The sequence below is a fragment of the Mus pahari genome, unplaced genomic scaffold, assembly GCF_900095145.1.
Source record: "Mus pahari unplaced genomic scaffold, PAHARI_EIJ_v1.1 scaffold_8236_1, whole genome shotgun sequence".
Taxonomy (NCBI): domain Eukaryota; kingdom Metazoa; phylum Chordata; class Mammalia; order Rodentia; family Muridae; genus Mus; species Mus pahari.
This window is the reverse complement of record NW_018392691.1, coordinates 12,365-37,324: the sequence shown is the minus strand read 5'-3', so window position 1 is coordinate 37,324 and position 24,960 is coordinate 12,365. Positions and strand designations below refer to the sequence as shown.

General features: G+C 36.0%; 1 protein-coding gene across 1 annotated transcript in view; it reads left to right on the top strand.

The window, feature by feature from the left end:
- The first annotated feature begins 6,029 nt into the window (after positions 1–6,029).
- The window catches only part of LOC110315136 (vomeronasal type-2 receptor 116-like), a 29,851-nt gene continuing 10,920 nt past the window's right edge, over positions 6,030–24,960 (top strand). The window contains exons 1-5 of the mRNA XM_021189267.1: positions 6,030–6,229; positions 13,770–14,049; positions 14,435–15,241; positions 16,822–17,049; positions 17,350–17,473. Coding sequence (XP_021044926.1) covers positions 6,030–6,229; positions 13,770–14,049; positions 14,435–15,241; positions 16,822–17,049; positions 17,350–17,473 — 1,639 coding nt within the window. The remainder of the gene's footprint in view (positions 6,230–13,769; positions 14,050–14,434; positions 15,242–16,821; positions 17,050–17,349; positions 17,474–24,960) is intronic.

Sequence of the window (24,960 nt, the reverse complement as noted above, 5' to 3'; positions counted from 1 at the left end):
GCATTGATATTCATAAGGAAAATTGGTGTGAAGTGCTCTATATTTGTTGAGTCTTTACATGATTTAGGTATCACAGTAATTGTGGCTTTGTAGAATGAATTGGGTAGAATACCTTCTGTTTCTATTTTGTGGAATAGTTTGAGAAGATCTGGAATTAGGTCTTCTTTGAAGGTCTGATAGAACTCTGCACTAAATCCATCTGGTCCTGGGCTTTTATTGGTTGGGAGACTATTAATAATGGCTTCTATTTCTTTAGGTGATATACGACTGTATAACTATGCTAGTTGAGATTTTAGCTGGGTATAGTAGATTGGGCTGGCATTTGTGTTTTCTTAGTGTCTGTATAACTTCTGTCCAGGATCTTCTGGCTTTCATAGTCTCTGGTGAGAAGTCTGGAGTAATTCTAATATATATTAGAATTACTGCCTTTGTATATTACTTGACCCTTTTCACTTGCTGCTTTAAAATTCTGTCTTAGTGCATTTGTTATTCTGATTTTTATGTGTTGGAAGGAATTTCTTTTCTGGTCCAGTCTACTTAGGGTTCTGTAGGATTCTTGAATGTTCCTGGGCATCTCTTTCTTTAGTTATGGGGAGTTTTCATGCATAATTTTGTTGAAGATATTTTTGGCCCTTTAAGTTGAGTTTATAATCTTCATTCTCATCTACTACTACCATCCTTAGGTTTGGTCTTCTCATTGTGTCCTAGATTTCCTGGATGTTTTGAGTTAGAATCTTTTTGCATTTTGCATTTTTTTGATTTTTGGTTCCATGTTCCTTAAGGAATCTTCTGCACCTGAGAGTCTCTCTTCCATTTCTTGTATTCTGTTGCTGATGCTTGCATCTATCGTTCTTGATTTCTTTCCTAGGGTTTTTATCTCCAGAGTTGTCTCCCTTTGGGTTTTCTTTATTGTTTCTACTTCCATTTTTAGATTCTGGGTAGTTTTGTTCAATTCCATCTCATTTTGATAGCATTTTCCTGTAACTCTTCAAGGTATTTTTGTGATTCCACTTTAAAGTCTTCTATCTGTTTACCTGTGATTTCCAGTATTTCCTTCTTAAATTTCTCCATCATCATCATGAGAAGTGACTATAGCCCCATGTCCTGCTTTTCTGGTGTGATGGTGTGTCCAGGACATGCTATGGTGGGAGAGTTTGGTTCTGATGATGCCAAGCAACCTTGGTTTCTGTTGCATCTGTTCTTAAGCTTGCCTCCTGCTATCTGATTATCTCTAGTTCTTGCTGCTCTCATTATATCTGATTGGAGCCTGTCTTTCCTATAATCCCAGTTGATTCAGGACTTCTCAGAGTCCAGATTTCTCTGTGATTCTTTGATTGTGGGCTCCTGTGAACCTGAGATTATGGGTGTGTCTGAGTTCTTGGCTGTCATGCTCCACTAAGACACTCAAATACTAGTGTGACCCAGCTCCTGTTATCCTGGGATCCTGGTGTCCTAAGATCCTGGGTGTGTTACAGTGTGTGGAAGTGGTGTCTCCTTTGAGGACCACAGAGTTTTCTGGTCTGTTTGAAACCAAGGTAAACCTGTACTGATTAAAAGGAACCTGAGCCTCTGGTCAGGAAAGGCTCTGGTGTTCTGGTTCCTGCTGTCACAGGCCTGTCAGTATTGGTTTGGAGCAGCTGTTGTGTTCCACTCACCAGAAATCCTAAGATCGCTTGGGCAGTCTACTAGGGACCGTGGGGGTGTCCACTGACTCCATGCTCTAGGTGACCCGGTGCTGACACAGACCGGAAGGGATTTGTGCCCCTGGTCAGGCTGATTCTTTGCTTCCCTAGTGCTGTCTCAGGACCCCTGCGTGATTGGATTGGAGTAGAAATTGTGTTCCATTCACCAGTGATCCTAAGATTGCGTGGGCAGTACTCTAGGGACCGTGGGGATGTCTGCCCACTCCAGGCCCTAGGTAACCTGGTGCTGGTGCAGATCAGAAGGGATTTATGCCCCTGGTCAGCCCAGTTCTCTGTTTCTCTAGTGCTTCCTCAGGTCCCATGTGTGATTGAATTGGAGCAGAAGGTGTGTTCCATTCACCAGTGATCCTAAGATCACTTGGGCAGTCTGCTACAGACCGTGGGGGTGTCCACCAAATCCATGCTCTAGGTGACCCAGTGCTGGTGCAGACCAGAAGGGATTTGTGCCTCTGGACAGGCCTGTTCTCTGCTTCCCTAGTGCTGTGTCAGGTCCTATGTGCGATTGGATTGGAGCAGAAGTTGTGTTCCACTCACCAGTGATCCTAACATTGCTTGGGCAGTCCACTAGGGACCATGGGGGTGTCCACCGAATTCGCGCTCTAGGTGATCCTTGATGTTTCAGACTGGAATGGGCTTGTGTCCCTGGTCAGGCCGGTTCTCTGCTGCCCTAGTACTGTCACAGGTCCCCTGTGCATTTGGATTGGAGCAGATGTTGTATTCCACTTACCAGTGATTCTAAGATCAAGTGGGCAGTCCTCTAGGGACTATGGGGGTGTTCGCCCACTCTGAGCACTTGGTGACCCAGTGCTGGCGCAGACCGGCAGCTTCATTATTCTTGAATTCTAAAATATCTTTAATTTCTTGATTTATTTGGTGTCTTGACTATCATCTGATGGAAGGAATTTCTTTCATGGCCCAATCTGTTTGGTGTTCTGTAGGCTTCTTGTATATTTAGGGGCATCTGTTTCTTTAGGTTAGGGAAGTTGTTTTTTTTTTTTTTTTTTTTATATATATAATTATGTTGAAGATTTTTACTGGCCCTTTGAGTTTGGAATCTTCACTCTCTTCTATACCCATTATTCTTAGGTTTAGTCTTTTCATTGCATCTGGGATTTCTTGGATGTTTTGAGTTATGAGCCTTTTGCATTTTGCATTTACTTTGACTGTTGTGTCAATGTCTTCTATGATACTTTCTTCTCATGAGATTCTTTTATCCCTAGTATTCTATTGCTTATCTTGCATCTGTGACTCCTGCTCTCTTTTCTAGCATTTCCATCTCCATGGTTCTCTCCCTTTGTGATTATTTTATTGTTTCTATTTACAGTTTTATATCCTATATGGCTTTGTTCAATTCCTTCACCTTTTGATTTTGCTTTCCTGTATTTCTTTAAAGGATATATATTTCCTCTTCAAGGGCCTCTACCTGTCTACCTTTATTATCCTATATTTCTTTAAGAAAGTTTTTTTTTTGTCCTCAAAGTCCTCCCTTTTCAGGTGTATTGGGGTTTGCAGAACTTCGGGTGGGAGTACTACGTTCTGATATTGCCACATAGCATTGGTTCCTGGCACTCAGATAATTGTGTTTACCTCTTGCCATCTAGTTATCTCTGGTGTTAATTGCCCTGTTGTCTCTGACTGAAGCCTATCCATCCTATGATCATGGTTATGTTGGGCCTACTAGTGTCAGGCTGTCTCTGGGTATGGGAGATGGTCTGGAGATCCTGATCTGAGACCCTTAATGGTGCCTAGTTAGGGTAGGTATTGTGGTTGGGATCATGTGTGATCCTGATTCTGTGAAAACCTCTCAGAGGGTAAATCTGATTCTGGGTGTGGATTAGGGTAGAGAGGGTTGGAGCACAGGATCCACTCCCATGTGCACGTGCCAACTTTAAGCAAGATATGTCTCTGTTAGGGCACGAAGTCCTACATCTTCTCTTCCCCAGGGGTTCCAGTTATGTCAGATATTGTGACATGGTTGGGGTACTCACCTGTGAGACTGGGGGGTCAGAAATCCTGAAGGTCAAGCAGTATCTGGGTATGGGGTAAAACTAGAGCACAAGATCTGTTCTTTCATGCAGAAGTGAACTGGAAGACAAGACCTCAGTTCTTAAATAAATAAATAAATGTTGAGAAATAGACTACAGGTCTTAAATATATAAATAAATAAAACTGAAAAATATAGTAGAGATATAACCTGTGAATTCTATGTTAAGGAATTTCCAATGACTGAAAAACACTTAAAGAAATCCTAAATATTTTTGCCATCAACTAATTGTATATGAAAACTATTTTTACCTTCCATTTTACATCTGTTGGAATGACTTAGATCAGTAATGAATGTGACAGTTCATGTATTTAGGTATATATAAGCATATATGTATATAAAATTAATTGACAAGTAAAGGCATACTAACTTTGAAACAGTAAGATGAGTGAAGATATGAAAGGGTTTCAAGGGAGGAGAGGGAAATGTAATTTAGATTATAATCTCAAATGTAATCAGATTATAATATCAAAAATTAAAAAGTACTATTAATATATGTAATTGTTCTTTCATTATTACATAGAACAATTTGAATAGTATTGTTGACAATTCTTTGATGATCTAGTAGAATTTTGTCCAGCTAAATGTATTTTTGTGTTGTAAAAGTAGAGATGATGACAGTTGGTGAGAAATGTTAGCTGAATTATGTAAAATATAAAATAATAGAAATTTTAATAAGGGAAAGCAACAGTAGCATACATAGGCTTTTATTTACTATTATTGAAAATAGGTTCTTTTGTCATACAGTACAGTTACACAATTACAGTACAGTCATACAGTACAGTCATACAATTACAGTTTCCCCTCCCTACATTCCTCCTTGTTCCCTTCAACTTCTCTTCTCCCTCAAATTCATAGTCGCACCACCCTCCATGTTTCCTCTTTAGATAAGAGTAACTCTATAAGAGACAAACTGCAGATAGGACAAAACAGGATACAAAAACTCATGGTAAACAAACTTAAATTAAGGTTGGACAACACAATCCAGGTGTAGGAAAACCATAACAGAAGCATACAAAGCAGTCAGAGACATGCCTATTCCTGCTCTTAGGAGTCACAGAAAAAAGCACCACAATAATACCCATAACATAGGAAAAGGACCTAGTGCAAACCCATGCAGACCATATGCTTATAGTTTCTTCCTTCTCTGTGAGCTCTTCTTAGTTAATTTTGTGGGCCTATTTTCTTAGTTTGCTCTATCCCTCATGAAACCTAGTCTTGGCTTTCCTACATTCATTGGAGTTCCTGTTCAGTGTATACACTGAAAGTATACAATTTCTTTGCAAACAGTAGTGGCAGTTTCGGGAAGTATACACTGTACTACACATTCTACACATTAGAATTCCTAATTCCTCCTTGAATGATGAATTTCTTCTTTATTTCAACTCTGATTCTGTCTATCATAGGTGTGTCTTTCGGCTTCTGTCTACTCACCTGAGGTTCTCCAAAGGAGGAAAAAATATAGAAGTGATTTCTAGAAGGAAATTGCTATAAATAACATAAATATTGAAGAAAATTAATGCTGTAGGTGAAGAAATACATCAACAAAATCAGTAGGAGTTGAGGAATGAGGGAGAAACCATGTTTTAGAACTCCACATGAAGTTGTGTGTATTATGATGGAGTGATAAAGACCAGATAATATTTGGTCATCATAATTTGACAAATGCATAGAATTGGCATGATAATTGCTTCTCTATATATTGGAAAGCACATTGAGTGTTTGAAGATTCGGCAGACAGGTGTTGTTTTGAGTAGTTTGAATATGACAAAGTGAATGCTATGGAGGGGTCTGGTCAGAATTTGCAATTTTCCCCATACTTCTCTCAAAGAAGGAAGCACATCATGGCTCATGTGTCTTGCGCTTCCTAGAGATTTTGATGCTTTTTTTGAAATGGGCTCATTAATGAGATTGAATGTGGTAATACAAATGGCTTTTTCAGATGGGTATTTTGCTCAGAAGGATCTCTCCTGTGAGGAACTCAAGCCAGGGGCTTGAATGAAATCATAGGCAGCTGAAGATTCTTCTCATAACATGTTTTGCAAACTATTTGTCAGTTGAATGTCAAAAGCAGCTGCAGAACCAGAGGCCAGGGTATTTCATATGCCTCTTGAGAGTTTGGTACAAACTGGAGAGAAAGAAACTGAGGGTTATTTGTGTCCTCTTCCGCCACAAGCATAATAAAAGCAGACATATATGCATAATTATACATATGACATGTTTGTTTGAGTAACACTGTTCATTCTTGCACAATTCAGCCTTTTAGTGTGACTTATATACAGATGATGTTCACTTCAATTTTTATAGTTTTGCTCCTGAAGCTTTCTCTTCTTCTGTGCAATTCAACTGAAAACATGTGCTTTTGGAGAGTAAAATTCAATGAAAACTGCGATGGTGACTTCCCCCAGGACTGTGCTTTTGTCCTTTACACAGGAGTGGATCCTGCACCAAAAGACTTTTTTAAGTACCTCTTTAAATCATGGTGAGTTTCCCTTGCAATTTTTTGTATTCTACCTCATGATTCTCAAAGACACAGTGTCAGAGCACTCTACATGGATCAACCAAGTTCTCTTAACCCAGAACTGTAAAAAGTTGCCACAGTGTATTTGAGGATTTTTCTGAACACTAATTTTACATTCTTTAATGGCTCAGTCTCTATTTATGCCTCTTTGTATTAAACTTTCTCTTACAATTATCTCAACTTAGAGACATAGCACTTTCAAAATAGTTTCATTAAAGATCCCTGGTTCTTGATACTTTCTACTTCATGGCGTTCAATCATCTTTGTAGAGATTCATTTGAAACCAATTTAGTTAGAAAAGTACTAGGAGGTTGTAGAAAAGTGTTCTTGTAAGTGTCTATTACTTCAACTCTTGCTGGTGTACGGAGCCTAAATTCCATAAAAGAAGTCTGCTATATTCTGCTATGGTCAATGTTTTACAAAGACCAAACCTACTCCTTCTATAGTTTTCACACCATCATTTTAAATGCATAACTTTGGACCTGATATTGAATAGAGAAATAAGACCTCAGAAAGATAAGGTATTTTTAGACTTTCTATTTGTGAGGTACATCACTGTGAGGAATGATCTGTCCACAATTAGAGGTATAATTGTATCAGATTGTTTTTTCTTTTGATAGAAATCTAGATGACACTGAAAACTTGATTTCTTTCCCTAACAAATCATAGAATAATGGGATTAGTAATGAGGCAAATCGTTGACAGCAGCAATAAAACATCTCACACTAGTTCAGCTCTACTCCTGTTGAGAATGCTTGCATTTTAACATTTGCCTGCATTGTGTCCTGTGCTTCTTTAAATTTTCTGACAGTGTTGTCACACTTACATATATTTTCAAACTTCACATATTTTTATGACCATGTGCATTATAACCACTATAATACTGATTCCTGACAGCTAAAATTCATTCTGTCTTGAATTCATGTGTGTAGTATTTGGACTTTCAGTTGTGGAAAATTCTAGTATTCATATTTTGCTGGGTGTAAGGATTTCACATTAATGTCATTCATTTTCAGTTTTAACAATATTATGCACAATTATTAGGAACTAATGTAATATAGTTGTAGAGAATAAAAGAAACCTTGTTTCCAACCATCAGTAAGCCATGGTAACATTGACTTTGGGCTTTCCTCTGCTATTCTTCATTCCATTGTCTTTACATCAGGATGAGCAATCCCTCAGTTCTCATTTCTCTTCAGAACTGGGCACTGAAAAGGTTTTTTGTGGTTCGAGAGAATGATTGGATTATGTGCCTTCCAAACCCAAGATGGCATATCTCCTTGTGTGCTAGGTTTATAAAGATTTCATAAATGATTTTTAAAAACCTAAGATCATGAGAGGTAAATAAACTTAGAATACTGATAATATTTCCAAAGATTTATAATTATATTTGAATTTCTGACATCTAAAATTGGAACTGTAAGTTGTAGTACTTGTAGTGATACCAAAAACAAAACAAACAAAAAATAATGAGTATAAGCAGAAATGGTTTAGGCCCCCCAAAGTTTCAAAATATCAGTTATGGAAATTTTAGAATTTAACTTATCCACAAACTTCTTACAAAACCAGATAATTCAAGCTTAATCTTTTTACTGTCTATTTTATTATACAGCAATGTGTCACAGTTTATAAGTCAGTATTTGTTTTATATTCTGTACAGCTGCTATACATGGCCAGCACTGTAATATATCCCACTAATATTTGAATACCTTATTTTTCTAATAGAATTTATTTTTATGTTAAATAATTAATGACAAAAATGAAAAACCCTTTTCAGGTTTTTAAATATAATACATATGATTTTGTAATATGAGGAAAACATAAATATGAATTACAAAAAAATATATTTGTACCTGTCTACTGTTTGTTTTATTAGATATTGACACAGTATAGTCTTGTGTATCAAGTGTGTATAGTAATGTTATCACATATATATTTATATGAAGCAAGTAAGATAATTATTGAAACAATTATAATTTAGTGGTTCAAATTAGTTTTAAAATATGATTACTCACAAACACAAGCTATGGAAATAATCTTATGGATAATTTTTCTGTCTTTTGAAGAATATATTTATATATATTTATATGTACATGAAAGGATCATTTTCCATTTTCTACTATATATACTACATATATTTATATTTGAACTCTCAAATATATTGTAGTTAATTAGTAAGATATTCATATTATATTGTTCATACTGATGTATTATTTGTAATTCAGAACTGTTTTCACAAGCAGTTTAATTTTTTATGATAATCACATAAACAAAACTATATAATTAAGTAATTGTCTGGAAACTTTCATTTTAAGTGTTTATTACTTTCAGTCAAATTGAGAAACACTGATTATTCTCCAATGAAAATTTTAAGCATTCTTGCCTAAGCAAAATCTCCTCCCTTAGACTTTACATAATTATAATTGAACATATTACTATAGTTTATAAGAATCTCTATTTTGGTTTGCTTTATTCCTATGAATTGACCAAATCTTTGACAACCATCTAATGCGTTATATTTATTTGACTATCATGTTCCAATTTAGTGATATTTCCCATTCAGTTTTGTGAAAAGTAGTATTATCTGGACCTGTGAGGCTTTTGTGGTTTTCCTGATATCTAATTGCCTATTTACTTGTATAAAATTTCCAAGAAGTTATGGAAAAATTCTGTTGATAAATTATGCCACCCTCTATTTTTTGAGTGTGCCTAACACAGATGCCCTTGATGTCATTTTAATCATATAATGGGCTTTTTCATGTATAATATGAAATAGGGAAGAGAATAAGAGCATTTGCAGAAGACAAGTGTTGTGGTTAGTGTATTCTTGGGACAAAGAAAGACCACACTGGCAACTCTTAGTAATAAAAACATATAATTCAGATTGCCTTTCAGTTCAGAAGTTTAGCGTAATATCATCATGGTGGAAAGCATGGTGGAATGCAGGCAAACATGGTGCTGGAGAGGTAGCAAAGACTTCTACATTTATACTGACAGGCATCAGGAAGGGACAGTGACACTGGGTCTGGCTAGCACTTGAGAAACCTCCAAGCATATCACCCATGAGTCTCCTTTTTAAAAAATTGTTTTATTAGACATTTTTTTCATTTACATTTCAAATGCTGTCCCAAAAGTCCCCTATACCCTCCCCCTGCCCTGCTCCCTTATTTACTCACTCAGACTTCTTGGCCTTGGCATTCCCCTGTATGGGGGCACATACAGTTTGCAAGCCGGAGGGGCCTCTCTTCCTAATGATAGCTGAATAGGCCATCTTCTGCTACATATTCAGTTATAGACATGAGCTCTGCGGGTACTGATTAGTTCATATTGTGGTTCCACCCATGAGTCTCTTAATCCAACAAAGCCACCCCTAATTAAACAAGGTCATACTTCTTAATGGTGCCAACCCCTGAGGGTCTATGGAGGCAATTTCATTCAGATCATCACTAGGAGCTTGTAAATTTAGAGTTATAGATAGCCATGCACCAGCACCAATGCTTATGACATGTTTTTACATAGAGAATATATCCACTACTTCCCTGCTGTTTGTTTTAATGCACAATTCAGAAAAGCTATATACCATAATGTGAAATGATATAATATTGAAATATATTCTAATTGAGATAGAATCATGTCACTTACTCTGGTCCTTTCCTGCATACAAATCATCTTGTCATTTTATAGGTCTATATATTCTTTCTCTTTGACTATTATTGGTACATTACTATTATATACATATATATGCACACACATATGAACACAACATGTTGTGTTTATATATGCTATTTGTGTGCTTATAGCTTAATGGCTGGCCATTCTGCATTGGAATAGCATTAAGAAACTCATCCTGTGAGACTTTTAATTTCTTCACAGAGTGGCAATATAATTTCAGTCAAATTATCTGTCACCTTTTAAATCTGGATAAATTAGAACTTACTCAGTACTTTCTAAAATGATGGAAATGTATATGCCCTCCATGAGTACCAGTAGAGATGTTGATGGTGATTTAATAAATATGTGTCTATATGTAAATTAATTCACTTTTCTTTTTCTTTCTTTTAAGAAAAAAATGACAGGAATATTAGCATTTTCATACCAATCCAACAAATCCATAGATTTCCATGAGAATGAATTCATAATTAATATTAATATTTAAAATATGATTATTTAAGTATTTAAGCTATTTAATTTATTGAAACTGATTATGTTCTTATTTATTATTTCTGAGACTTTCTTGGCAAAGTATAAGAACAGTACTTGTTTTTCGTGTTTTGTTTCTTATCGTGCAAGTTTATATTTTGGTGGGATCCTAATGATTTGTGTCTATAGCATGGTATGGTAAGGCAATTTAACTGATTTATGTATAATATGCATGTTGTCAATGTCTACCCTTGACTAATTGATCTGGCTAGCATGATAGTACTGTGGTGTGAACACTGTTTTCTTTTATCTGATCTCATAGGAAACAATTTCAACTTTGTTTTCTTTAGCATACTGTTAGTTATGTGTTTGTGATATATGGCCTACAGCACATTGAGATACTTTCCCTTTGAGGATAATTCATAAAAGCTTTTTTAAATTATGAAAAAGTGTTTACTTTTATAATTTTAATGATTTTTTGCCTATATTTATATGATTAAAACATGTTTGAATTTTATTCTGTTAAAATAGCATATTGCTTTTGCTATGTATATTGAGCTTTCCTTTTTTCCCAAAGCTATACTAACAGTAATTCAACGGGAGTTAAGGAATATATACTAGAAGATATTCTTTAGGTATTATTATATAGCTTTAGTAGCATGTGAATCTGAACTTTGAATTACAGGTTTTAAATATTCTCTTTTATCACATTTTAAATGATTTTCAAGATGATAGAGAAAACTCTTTAAATATTTGGAATGACTCAGTAATGAATTAACCAACTCCTGTACTTTTTGATAATAGAAAGTTAAAATTATCAATCCAATATTTGGTTTACAGTCAGTTCAGATTTGTATTACTTCATATTTGAAATCTATAAAGTGTAACATCTAGATTATATAAATTGTTGACATATCATCATATGTAATTTATAGTACTATTATGATCTTTTATTTCTGTGATATCTGTTATGAATCCTGTTCAATGATTTTTTTAATTTGAGAAATATCTTTTATCCTTTAAAAATCTTTTATTTATTTATGTATTTTTTTAATTTAAGCTTTAATTTCCCATTCTTTTTTTTTGTTTTAAATTATTTTATTATATATTTTCTTCCTTTACATTTCAATTGCTATCCCCAAATTACCTATACCCTCCCCCACCTTGCTCCCCTACCCACTCACTCCTACTTCTTGGCCCTGGTGTTCCCCTGTATGGGGTTTATAAAGTCTGCAAGACCAAGGGGCCTCTATTTTCAATGATGGCCAACTAGGCCATCTTCTGCTACATATGCAGCTAGAGACATGAGCTCTGGGAGTACTTGTTAGTTCATATTGTTGTTACACCTATAGGGTTGCAGACCCCTTCAGTTCCTTGGGTAATTTTTCTGGCTCCTCCATTGGGGGCCCTGTGTTCCATCCTATAGATGACTGTGAGCATCCACTTTTTTATTTGCCAGCACTGGCATACCCTCACAGGGGAAAGCTATATCAGGGTCCTTTCAGCAAAACCTTGCTGGCATTTGCAATAGTGTCTGCATTAGGTGGCTGATTATGTGATGGTCCATCCTTTCATGTTAGCTCCAAAATTTTCTCTGTAACTCCTTCCATGGGTATTTTGTTTATGTATGTATGTATGTATGTATGTATGTATGTATGTATATATGTATGTATGTATTTATTTATTTATTTATTTATTTATTATTTAAGCTTTTAAGAAAGATTTTCAAATTTTTAAAAGTAAATTATTTTTGATTTTATAATTGTATCATTTACATCATTCTTTTCTTCTCTCCTAACCTTTCTTGCAGCCTTATTCTCGTTCAAATTTATGGATCTCTCTGTATATATCTATATATCTATATATCTATATATCTATATATCTATATATCTATATATCTATATATCTATATATCTATATATCTATATATCTATATATCTANATATATCTATATATCTATATATCTATATATCTATATATCTATATATCTATCTATATATCTATATATCTATATATCTATCTATATATCTATATATCTATATATCTATATATCTATATATCTATATATCTATATATCTATATATATCTATATATATCTATATATATCTATATCTATATCTAAATGTAAATCTATATCTATCTATCTACTACATCTACATCTTTATCTATATCTACATCTATATCTGTATATCGATATATCCCTTTGTGATTCCTTTATTGTTTCTATTCCATTTTTAGATCCTTGATGGTTCTGTTCAATTCCTTCTCCTATTTGATTGTATTTTCCTGTAGTTCTTTAAGGGATTTTTGTATTCCCTCTTTAATAGATTCTAGCTATTTACCTGATTTTTCTGTATTTCTTTAAAGGAGTTCTTTATGTCCTTCTTAAAGTCCTCTATCATCATCATGTGAAATGATTTTAGATTTGAATCTTGCTTTTCCGTTGTGATGGTATATCTAGGACTTGCTATGGTGGGAGAATTGGGTTCTTATGATGCTAAATAACTTTCGTTTTGGTTGCTTATGTTTGTATGCTTGCCTCCTGCCAACTGAATATTTCTAGTGCTACCTGACCTCGCTATACCTGACCAGAGCCTGTAGAATTATGTCACTGTACACTGCTCATGAGCTCAAACATTCACCTGCCTCTTGTCTCCATTATGCTAGAACTATTGTAATGTGTCATTGTGCCTGGACCATCTTAAATGAAGAAAATTTATATTTTACAATAGACCAAAAATAATGAAATATTGTGAACTAGTTTGATAAGTATTATTAGCTGAAATATTTATCATTCCACATTTTATGGATGCAATTAGAAATGATTAGAAGAACAAGAATAAATACACACGAAGGGCAAAGTATGGTGGTAATTTGCCCTCTATAAGAATGACTTTAAAATATCTTTGTGGACAACTGATGAAACCTTATATAAACTATATACATCACCTACATCACTGTCTTGGTGCAGTGAGCTGTGAGAGAATCCAACAAACTTGATAGTTATTCAAGTGTTTTCTTGATGATGGCAATTCTACAATTAAGTGAGGAGTAGATGGAATGCCTATTAAGAGACCCATTTCAGGTTCAAGAGATATATACATTTTTGCTTGTTCCTTATAGAACATTAATGAAATCATCTGGATTTTATGAAAAAACTTAATTTCAGGAATGCTTATGAATTTGAAAATTCTTATGGATCTGTAATGATCTCAAGTTTACTGGACTTTCAAAAACAGTACAGGCTTTCACATAGGAATTTAAGTGGAATAACTTTTAGTTTACAATATTTAATCAATTTAATCTTAAAATATGCCTGTTGGGTACTATGTTCATAATTATCATAGTTCCCTATTTTCAGTTTGCCTTCTAAAATATACCAGTACCTTCTATCACTGTATTTTGCAATGGAGGAGATAAACAGTAACCCCTACCTTTTACCCAATGTGTCTCTGGAAATTGCATATTATGAAGGAAAATGCAATGGTTATTTATCATTATTTAATATAATGCCAAAGTATTACCACACTCTTCCTAATTACATCTGTGTTCACGGTGATTGTGACATAGCACTTACAGGTCCATTGTGGCTATCATCTGCACAAGTGGCAACAATTCTTCAGCTTGATTTCACCCCACAGGTAAGACATGTTTTGTCTGTTTGCTTGTTTTTGTGGAAGAGTTTGGACACTGCCTGTTAACTGCCATTATCAAAGAGATTGGACATTGTAAGTTTATACTACTTGATCTGTTTCTCAAAGGGATAATAATCAGAGCCTAGATGTACTTTGGGAATTATTTAAAATAGAAAAATAGGAGAGTTATAGGAAATAGAAATTTCTAGAAGGCTTAAATTGGGCTCCATATTTCTAGAGGATTATATGTAGTTAAGTAATTCTTTAGACATGAACTGCAAGTATTTTTCTTCCCATCACTTCCTACTATTCCTAAATACAATTAAGAACTTAGACTGACCTTGACAGAAACCTTCTTCCTCATGTGGCTTTCTTGTTCTGCTTCCCTTAGATTACCTATGGACCATTCCACCCTCTCCTGAGTGACCAGAGCAAGTTTCCTAATCTGCATCAGATTGCCTCCAAAGACGGATTCCTGCCTGAAGCCATAGTATCCTTGCTGTTCCACTTCAGCTGGACATGGGTAGGGCTATTCATCCAAGATGATGACCAAGGTATTCAATTTCTCATAGATATAAAAGAAGAAATGCAAAGAAATGGAGTCTGTTTAGCCTTTGTGAATGTGATTCCACAGAACATGCAGTTATTTACAACAAGGGCTGAGAAATATTACAACGAAATAATTACATCTTCAGCAAATGTTGTTATACTTTATGGAGAACTGAATATTTCTTTAGAAGTGAGCTTTAAACATTGGAAATATTTAGGCATACAGAAAATCTGGCTTACTACCTCACAATGGGATGCCATCACAAGGGAGAGAGACTTCAGCCTTACTTCATTCTATGGGACTCTCACTATTTCACAATATCATGGAGATGTTTCAATTTTAAATAATTTTTTTCACAGAATGAATCTTTCTAATGACACACATTATTTTTCTTCTGAAAGACTGGGGTGGATATACTTTAACTGTTCAATATTAAAGTCTAACTGTAAAACACCAAACCATTGCACATCCAGCAACTCATGGGAATGGTTACCATGGCACAGTTTTGACATGGCCATGAATGATGAGTGTTACAACATATACAATGCTATATATGCTGTGGCTCATGCTTTCCATGAAATGGCCCTTCAAAAAATAGATTTTCAGCAACTTGGAAATGTGATCCCAATAATGCAGGAGTGCATACAGGTAAAGTGTCTTCCATTAGCAGCTATTGGAAATCTCAAAAAAAACATGATTTAAAAATATTTTTAAATTGAATCAGTTATACTTTTTTCCTACTTGGTCCTCCTCTAAACATTGAGTTAATTTCTTGAGTCTATAACCTCTTTTCTTTCTTTATTATTGTTATACATGTGTATATTTGAAAATGTATAAATACAATTTATTTGGTTTATTTTTGTTGTTTGAATATATATATATATATATATATATATATATATATATATATATAGTATGATAAGACAACATACTTTATATTAATCATTTTATTTGTTTATATTTTGAATGAAATTCCCCCTTCCCAGTTACCTCTCCACACACACCCATCCCATTATCCCTCTCCCCCTTCCCCTTTGCCTTTCTGAGGGTATTTCTACACCCATTTATTTACTCCTGCCTCACTGCCCTAGCATCCCTTCATACTGGGTCATCAAGCCTCCATAGGTCCAAGGGCATCAGCTCCCACTGTTAGATAAGAACATCCTCTGCTTCATATGTATCTGGAACTATAGATTCCTCCATGTATACTCTTTGGTTTGTGGTTTAGTCCCTGGGAGCTTAGGGAGTTCCAGTTAATTGATGTTGTTCTTTATATGGGATTGCAATCCCCATCTGTTCCTTCGGTCTTTCTCATAGCTCTTCTACTGAATTCTCCAAGCTCAATCCGATGGTTAGCATATGTATTTTTCAGGCACTGGTAGAACATGTCAAGAACAGCTCTACCAGGTTCCTCTCAGCAAGTGCTTCTTCATCATTAATAGTGCAGGATTTGGTCTGTAGATGAGATGAGTCCCTAGGTGATCCAGAGTCTGGATGGGCTTTCCTTCAGTCTCTGTTACATTTTTGTTCATGTGTTTTCTTTGGACAGGAACATTTCTGGGTTAAAAATTTTGAGACGGTTGGGTGACCCTATCCCTCAATTGAGGGAAATTCCTATTTGCTGGAGGTGATCTGTACAGGTTGCATCTCCCATTTGTTGGGTATTTCTGCTATTGTCATCCCTGTTGTGTCCTGAGAGCCTCTTGCCTCCTTGGAGTCAGGTACATTGTATGGTCTACCCCTATTTCCACAACTCTCACTGCTACATGTTTGTATTCAACTTCCTGACCCTTGGTACTTCTCTGCTGTCCCTTCCAATACCTGATCTTGTTGCCCATTTCCCCTCCTCCTCCGCTCTCCCTCCCAGATTACTCCTATTTTCTAAAATCTAAGAAGTCCTCAGAAGATGGGAAGATCTCCCATGTTCATGGATTGGCGGCATTCACATAGTAAAAATGGTCATCTTACCAAAATCAATCTACTGATTCAATGCAATACCCATCAAAATTCCAACTCAGTTCAGCATGTAAAAGATTGCAAATTTTATCTACACATATCTCCTCATAATGGCATTTAAATATTGCTTATATGATTTCATTTACTTGATAAGATGCTCCAATAAAGTTGGATGCTGAGAGAAATCTCAAAACTAAAAGGCTCTCCCTGTAATACATTTCCTGACTTAGTGAATTTATATTTGTTTTTTTACTACTGCTTCATCTCTTTAGATTCATGCATTCTTGAAAAACATGCAGTTTATGAATACTATTGGAGATGTAGTGATCATTAATCCCCAAACAAAAAGAGATGCAGAGTATGAGATTCATATGATTTGGAATTTTCAACAAGGTCTTGGAGTGAAGGTGAAAATAGGACGGTTTTATTCATATTTCCTACATGATCAAAAGTTGTACTTATATGAGGACATGATCCAATGGGCCTCAGGATATAACCAGGTGAGTTTGGCCCAACTTAATGTTTTACAAGTAGATACAATCATTGTAATATTGTTGTATACTTTTTCTCAAAGTGACTATAAGATCCTCTTTTTAATTCTTGAATACTTTGAAAGAATGACATTTTTTCATTGTCTACTTTTTGTAGAATTGATTGTATATGGCATGCAATTGCACTAAATTCAATTTGTCCATTAAATTCGTTTCACAATATTTTGCNAGTTGCATAATATGTGCTAAAGAGTATGATTAAAAACCTAGTAGGTACTATCTGATAACAATGCGTATCTTGCTCCACAGATACCACCTTCAGTATGCAGTGTGAGCTGTGCTCCTGGATTCAAGAAATTCTACCTAGAAGAAAAACCATCCTGCTGTTTTGATTGTTCCCCTTGCCCTGAAAATGAGATTTCAAATGCCACAGGTAATTGCAAACTGTAGGGGAAATGCATATAGAATCTTTTATCTCCCCCTATGTTCCTCCACATCAAGCAACTGGAAGATAAATGAAGAGATAAAATACCTGTTTCTTAGCATAATATATTATTTCATACAATCAGTATTATTTTACAAATATTATACTATGTGGTATCCTTTATGTGTGTGGAATACATATGTCTTGAGATGAATGTGTGTTATTTCATTTGAATGTACAACTGTGTATATGTTCACAAGAATGGGAGTAACATTTGTTACTCCCTGTCTATCTTACTTATTCCTGTGTTTTCAGAGTCCCCAAAAGAAACAGAAGTGTTAGAAAGAGCAAATTATGAAATAGAAATTTTACTCTATTGCATGCTAAGATTTGGGTAGTCCAACAATGGTTGGTCTCATAGTCAGGAGGCAGAGGATGTATAGTTACTTGATTCATGACCCTTGGTGACTCAAGGTCAAGGGTTTTCTAAGCAAATCAGTACCCTTTATTTCATATGGTAAGTCTACACAATATGAATTCTGATGTCTTCTGAGAATGGGAGAAGCAATGTCAGGAGTCACAAGCAAAATCGTGACCTGGATGCAAATGGTGTTCAAGAAAGATGATTTTGACATTTTCTGCAACACTTCTGTGAGGGTGTAGATGTGTGCTATGACCCCGTGCTTTCTACTGGGATATTTGTGGTTGGAACTATTGTCTTCACCCTTTTACTATAAACAGTTTCTTAAGTAAGCTGTCTCACTGATCCTTCTCTATTCTCTAATCCAAGTATTTTCAGTTGTCATACAAGCACTGCATGGATTATTCTCCATTTGAAGAAGTATGCCTTAACATATTATATTTCTTGGGAATTTTACTCATGCTAGCATGCACATATATGTTTAATATTCTCTTTGCATTATGCATGCTGTTGAGATTAGTTGTTGAATCTCCTGTATCTTAGTTTCTCACAATAATCCTTATGGTCAGACCATTCTCAGAAATGCTACTTTCAACTTAAGCAACATGCATTTTGTACTCCCAAGTATATTCCACCACAGCATACTATCAAAGAATAGGTTGTAGTTTCTGTTGCTCACTGGTTCACAGTGAGTTAGGAAGGGTTTTATATAGAAATGTGTACGTGTGTGCTGTAAGGTCTTCATATTGTCAGTGCTGGAAACCATTTCTGAGGGATGTCCCTTCCAGTTCTGAGCAGTTTCTTTACTTTGTAGGAAGTTAGCTTCTCTTTCAATGTATATAGCTGACATGTAAGGTAGTAGCATTCTCTTCTCAGCTGTAGGATGATATCCTGTGCTTCTCTCACTTTGGATTCTTCATTCTCCAAAACAAAAACAAAAAAACTGTTGTTATCTTCGTAATATTTCAGCACTGTAGAAGTCTTCATGGGTACTTGACTTGGTGCAATAATAAAGTACTGGCTTTTGCCAATCTCCGCCAATTTTTCATTTCATTTTTCTTTCATTTGCTTCTTAATGTCTTCAAGAGTATCTTGAAAGGACCGTTTCTAACACCTTTCCTTAACCATGTGTTTCAAAGAAAAGAAATAATTTTGATTTTTCATCTTAGAAATATTAATAGTCAGCTGTTGTAGAACAATCCAAGCTAATAAAACGGCTAAGGCAGGTGGATCAGAGATTTAACTTGGACTACATAGTGAAATTCATCTCTGGTACTGCCTCCTGTACCTCTCCGTACCTCAGTCCCTCAGGTCCTGATGAGCTGATGCAGCCTCCTGCTCCACAGTGCAGCCCAATGCTACCTTAGCCACATTCGACATTGTGCATTACAATTATCCATTCCAAAGTATCATTATTGGCAGATGTCATGATATGAAATTTAACTAACCTTAAAATTTTCACCATAATACCATACATCTAATAAACTCACCAAAACTGACTGGAAACAAGGCTGAGTAAAAAAATAACAGGGGTCCTTCTATTTGCAAATAACAAATAGACTGAGAGAGAAATCATGGAAACACCCTTCACAATATCTTCCTGTAGCCGGGCAAGACTTTAAGTGGAGTGAGGGGGACATCAACCCACTCAAAAACCTTCAACTTCAAAACATTCCTGCCTTCAAAATGTTCAGGGATAAATATAGAGCAGAGATTGAGGAAACAGCCAACCAATGAGTGGTTTAACTTAAGACCTATCTTATGGGAGATATCCAAACCTTGACACCATTAGAAATAATCTACTTTGTTTGAAGACAGGAACCAACCATAACTGTCTACTGATTGGCTCCATCCAGCACAGTGAAATATCTGCCAGATTATAGGGAGTCTTGTGGAAGAGTGGGAGATAGAATTGAGTAAACTAGAGGGGTCAAAGACATAAGAAGGCTTACAGAATCTAGTAACCTTGGCCTGTGGTGGCTTCTAGAGACTGAACCACCAATCCAAAAGCACACAGAGGCTCAAACTAGGCCCCTTATACATTTGTAGCAGATGTACATCAGCTTTATCTTCACGTGGGTTCTCTAGCAATTAGAGCAGGGCCTGTCTCAGACTCTGTTGCCTGTCATTGGATACCCTTCCCCTATCTCGATTGCCTGGTTGGTCTTCAGTGGGAAGGGATGTACTTACTCCTGCTTGGACTGGATGTCCCAGGCAGGGTCGTCACAAGGGAGTGTTCTACATTTCTGAGGTTAAGGTGAGAGTTTTATAAGGGTGACACTGATTGAAAAGCCAGAGGGAGGTTGTGACTATGATGTAAAGTGAGTAAGTAAATTAATAAATTGTCAGTGAAACACACTTCACAATAGCAGAAAATACTTTGAGGTAACCTTTACCAAACAAAAGAAGTACTTGTGATTAAAAACTTCAAGTTTTTGAAGAAAGAAATAAAGGGAACTATCAGAAGATGGAAAACTCATAGTTAAAATGGCCATTTTACCAAAAGCAATCTATAAATTAAGTGCAATCCATCTCAAAATTCTTATCAGGTTATATGAAGACATTGAAAGAACTATTCTTACTTTATTGGGAAAAACAAATAATAAATCCCATAATAACTGAAAATAATTCCGAACAGTCAAAAGAAAGCTTGGAGGTATCACCACCACTTATTTAAAGCTGTACTAAATAGGTACAGTAAAAAAAAAAACTGCATGGTATTGGCATAAATATAGATGTGTTGATAGATTAAATCAAATTGAAAACCCAGATATAAATTAAAACATGTGTGGGCATGTCCATCTCATAAGAAGACAAAAATGCACAATAGGAAAATGATATCATCCTTCAACAAATGTTGCTTATGCAACTGAATGTCTACACCTAGAAGAGTACAAATAGTTCCACATTAATCACCATTCAGAAAATTCAACTCCAGGAGGATCAAAGACCTCAACATAAAAACAGTACACAAATAACATAAACACTAAAATCACCAATATATGAAATTACAAAAACCTGAAACACTTCTTTAAGTGAAAGTACATCATCTGTCAGATAATGAGGCATGAATGGAATGGGATGGAAAATAATTTTACTAATTTCACACTTAGTAGAAGGCTAATATCCAAAATATATAAAGTACTCCAGAAAATAGATATTAAAAAAAAACAAATAAACATCCTGGTGATGGTTGTACATGACTTTAATACCAGCTATAGAGAAAAACATGTAGGGACTGTAAGATCATTCTGGCCTACAGAGTGAGATTCAGGAGACCCAGAACTCCACAAAGAAATTCTTTCTTGCATAACAAAGTAGAGGGGCTGGAGAGATTATTCAGCTGGTCAGAGCATTAGCTGCTCTTTCAAAAGACCTGGGTTTAATCCCAGCATCCATATTGCAGCTCACAATTATCTGTAGCTCAATTTCTAGGGGGTGTGGCACCTTCAGAAATATATGCAGCCATAACTGCAATGCACCTAAAATAAATGAAAGTAAATAAATCTCTTTTTAAAAGAGACTAACCAAAATGTGTGTGTATTTATGTGTGTGTATTAATATATATATGTATATATATATATGTGTGTGTGTGAATTATATATATGTGTATATATATATATATATATATATATACACTTCTTTTCTTTTGTTTTTTTATTTATTTACATTTAAAATGTTTCCCCCTTCCTTATCTGCCCTCCTTAAGCCCCCCAATCACATTCCCTCTCTCATGTGCCTCTATGAGGGTACCCCTCCACCAAACCACCCACTCCTGCCTCCTTGCTCTAGCATGCCCCTACACTGGGGCATCGAGCATCCCATTGATGCCAGTTAAGGCAAACCTCTACTACATATGTAGCTGGAGCCAGGATTCCTACATGTATACTCTTTGATTTTTGATTTATTCTCTGGGAGCTCTAAGGGGTCTGGTTGGGTGACGCTATTATTTATTCTGTGGGGATACAATCCCCTTTAGCTCCTTCATTCCTTTCCCTAATTCTTCCATAGGGTTCTCCATGCTCTGTCTGATGGTTGCCTGTGAGTATCTGCATCTGTATTACTCAGCTGCTAGCAGAGTCTCTCAGGGGACAGTTATACCAGACTCCTGTCAGCACACACACTTCTTGACATCAGGAATAGTGTGCAGGTTTGATGTCTGCTGATGGGATGGATCCCTAGGAGCAGTAGCTTCTGGATGGCCTTTCCTTCAGTCTCTACTCCATATATTTTGTCCTTGTGTTTCCTTTAGACAGGAATAATTTGGGTGATTAAAAATTTGGAGATGGGTGAGTAACCACATCCCTCAAGTGGACCCATGCCTGTCTTCTGGTTGTTTCTAACTCCCTTTATTTGGTATTTTAGCTAATGTCATCCCCACTGGGTCCCGAAACCCTCTTGCTTCCCTGGTATCTGCGACTTTCTAGTGGCTCTCCCAAGTTGCCCATTGCTATATATATCTATTTTTTTTTTTTTGATGTTCTTGACTTCTCTGCTATCTCTTCACATAGCTGATCCGGGCACCCCTTCCCAAGGTTTCTCCCTCCCTCCACTTCCTGTGATTATTTTGTTTCCATTTAGTAGGAGTGAAGCATCAAAACTTTTTTCTTCTTCTTAAGCTTCATATGGTTTGTGAGTTGTATCCTTAATAATGTGAGCTTTTGGTGTAATATCCACTTATCAGTGAGTATGTGCCCTCTTTATCCTTTGTGTCTGGGTTTCTTCTCTGAGAATATATTTTCTAGGTCCATTATTGGCCTGCAAATTTCATGTCGTCATTGTTTTTAATAGCCAAGTAGTATTCTATTCTGCAAATGAACAAGATTTTCTGTATCCATTCTACTGTAGAGGAACACTGGTGCTGTTTTCAGCTTCTGGCTATTATAAATAAGGTTACTATGAACATAGCGGATCATGTATGTGCCCTTGTTATATGATGGAACATCTTTGGCCCAGTAGTGACAGAGCTGGTTCTTCATGTAGAACTATTTCCAATTTTCTGAGGAACTGCCAGAATGATTTCCAGAGTGTTTGTACCAGCTTACAATCACAGCAAAGGAGGAGTGTTCCTCTTTTTCCACATCCTTGCCAGCTGTCTTAGTAAGGGTTTTACTGCTGTGAACAGACACCATAACACAGGGACCTCTTATAAGGACAATATTTAATTGCAGGTGACTTAAAGGTTCAGAAGTTCAGTTCATTATTGTCAAGGCAAGAGCATGGTAGCATTCAGGCAGGCAAGTTACAGTCAGAAAGCAAGTTCTAAATATTCATCTGAAGGTTGCTAGTCTAGGAAGACTAACTTTCAGGTAGCTAGGATGAGGGTCTTAAAGCCTATGGACACAGTGACATACCTACTCCAAGAGGACACACCTCTAAATAGTGCCACTCCCTGGGTCAAGCATTTTCAAACCATAACACCATCATCTCCTGTTGCTTGTGTTTTTTATCTTTGCCTTTCTGATTGATATGTGGTGGGATCTCAAGGTCAATTTGTTTTGCCTTTCTCTGATGATTAAGGATCGTGAACATTTGATTAGGTGCTCTTGAGCCACTCATGGTTCCTCAATTGAAAATTATTTGCTTAGCACTGTATTCCATTTTTAATAGGTTTATTTGGTTCTCTGGAGGCTAACTTCTTAAGTTCTTTGCATAGTTTGGATATTAACCCTCTGTCAGATGTAGGGTTGGTGAAGAACTTTTCCCAGTCTTTATGTTGTCCTTTTGTCCTATTGACAGTGTTCTTTGTCTTACAGAAGCATTTCTATTTTATACTATCCCATTTGTCAATTGTTAATCTGAGAGCCTGAGCCATTGGCATTCTGCTCAGGAAATTTTGCCCTGAGCCCATGTGTTTGAAGCCCTTTGCTACTTTCTCTTCTCTTAGATTGAGGGTATCTGATATTATGTGGAGACCCTTAATCCACTTGGAGTTGATCTTTGTACAAGGAGATGAGAATGGATCAATTTGTATTCTTCTACATGCCAACCACTAGTTGAACCAGCATCTTTTGTTGAAAATATTCGTTTTTCCCCCCAGTGGATAGTTCAAATGTTGTCTTCTTTGTCAGAGATCAAGTGAACAAAAGTATGTGAGCATATTTCTTCATCTTCACCTCTGTTCCATTGATCTACATGTCTGTTCCTGTACCAATACCATGTTTTTACCCCACTAATCTGTTATAATATAGTTTGAGGTCAGGTATTGTGATTCTTCCAGAAGTTCTTTCATTGTCGAGAATGGGTTTTGCTAGCCTGTTTCTTTGTTTGCTTTGCCTTGTTTTGTTTTCGTTTGGTTTGGTTTGGTTTGGTTTGCTTTTGGATTTTTTGCTTTGCTTTGTTTTGTTTGTTTTCCTATTCCAGATGAATAATTGAGCTAGAATTTTGATGAGGATTTCATTGAATCTTTAAACTGCTTTTTGTAAGATGGCCAATTTTACTGTATTAATGTTGCCAATCCATGAGCATGAGATATTTTCATCTTCTGAGGTCTTTGAATTCTTTCTTCAGAGACTTGAAGTTCTTGTCTTGAAAGTTCTTGAAGATCTTTCACTTGTGTGATTAGAGTCACACCAAGATATTTTATATTATTTGTGACTATTGTGAGGGTGTTGTTTCCCTAATTTTTTACATAGCCTTTTTATCCTTTGAGTAGAAGAAGTTTATTGCTTGAATTAAATTTACATCCAATCGCATTGCTGAAATTGATTATCAGCTGTAGGAATTTTCTGGTGTGTTGGGATCAAAATAAAAAGGGGAATGGGGGCCCCTGGGGAAATGGGCGATAGGAAAAACATGCCCATACCTGGTCAGAGTTTCCCTATTCTCTGGTCAGTCAGGTGTGGGGAGACTGCTAGGAGATTATCACTTGGCCTGATGTGGGCATTGCCTTTGACCACGCAGCAGGGGTGGAGAAGGGACCCCCATTTGAGCTACCTTGTTATCAATCCAGGGTTGCAGGACAGGGGAATAGGGAAAGAACTCCCCAACACTGACCAGAGTGTGCAGAGGGACTTGATGGAGCAGAGCAGAGACTCTATGGTTTAAGAGCTTTATTATAGAAAAGTGGGGAGAA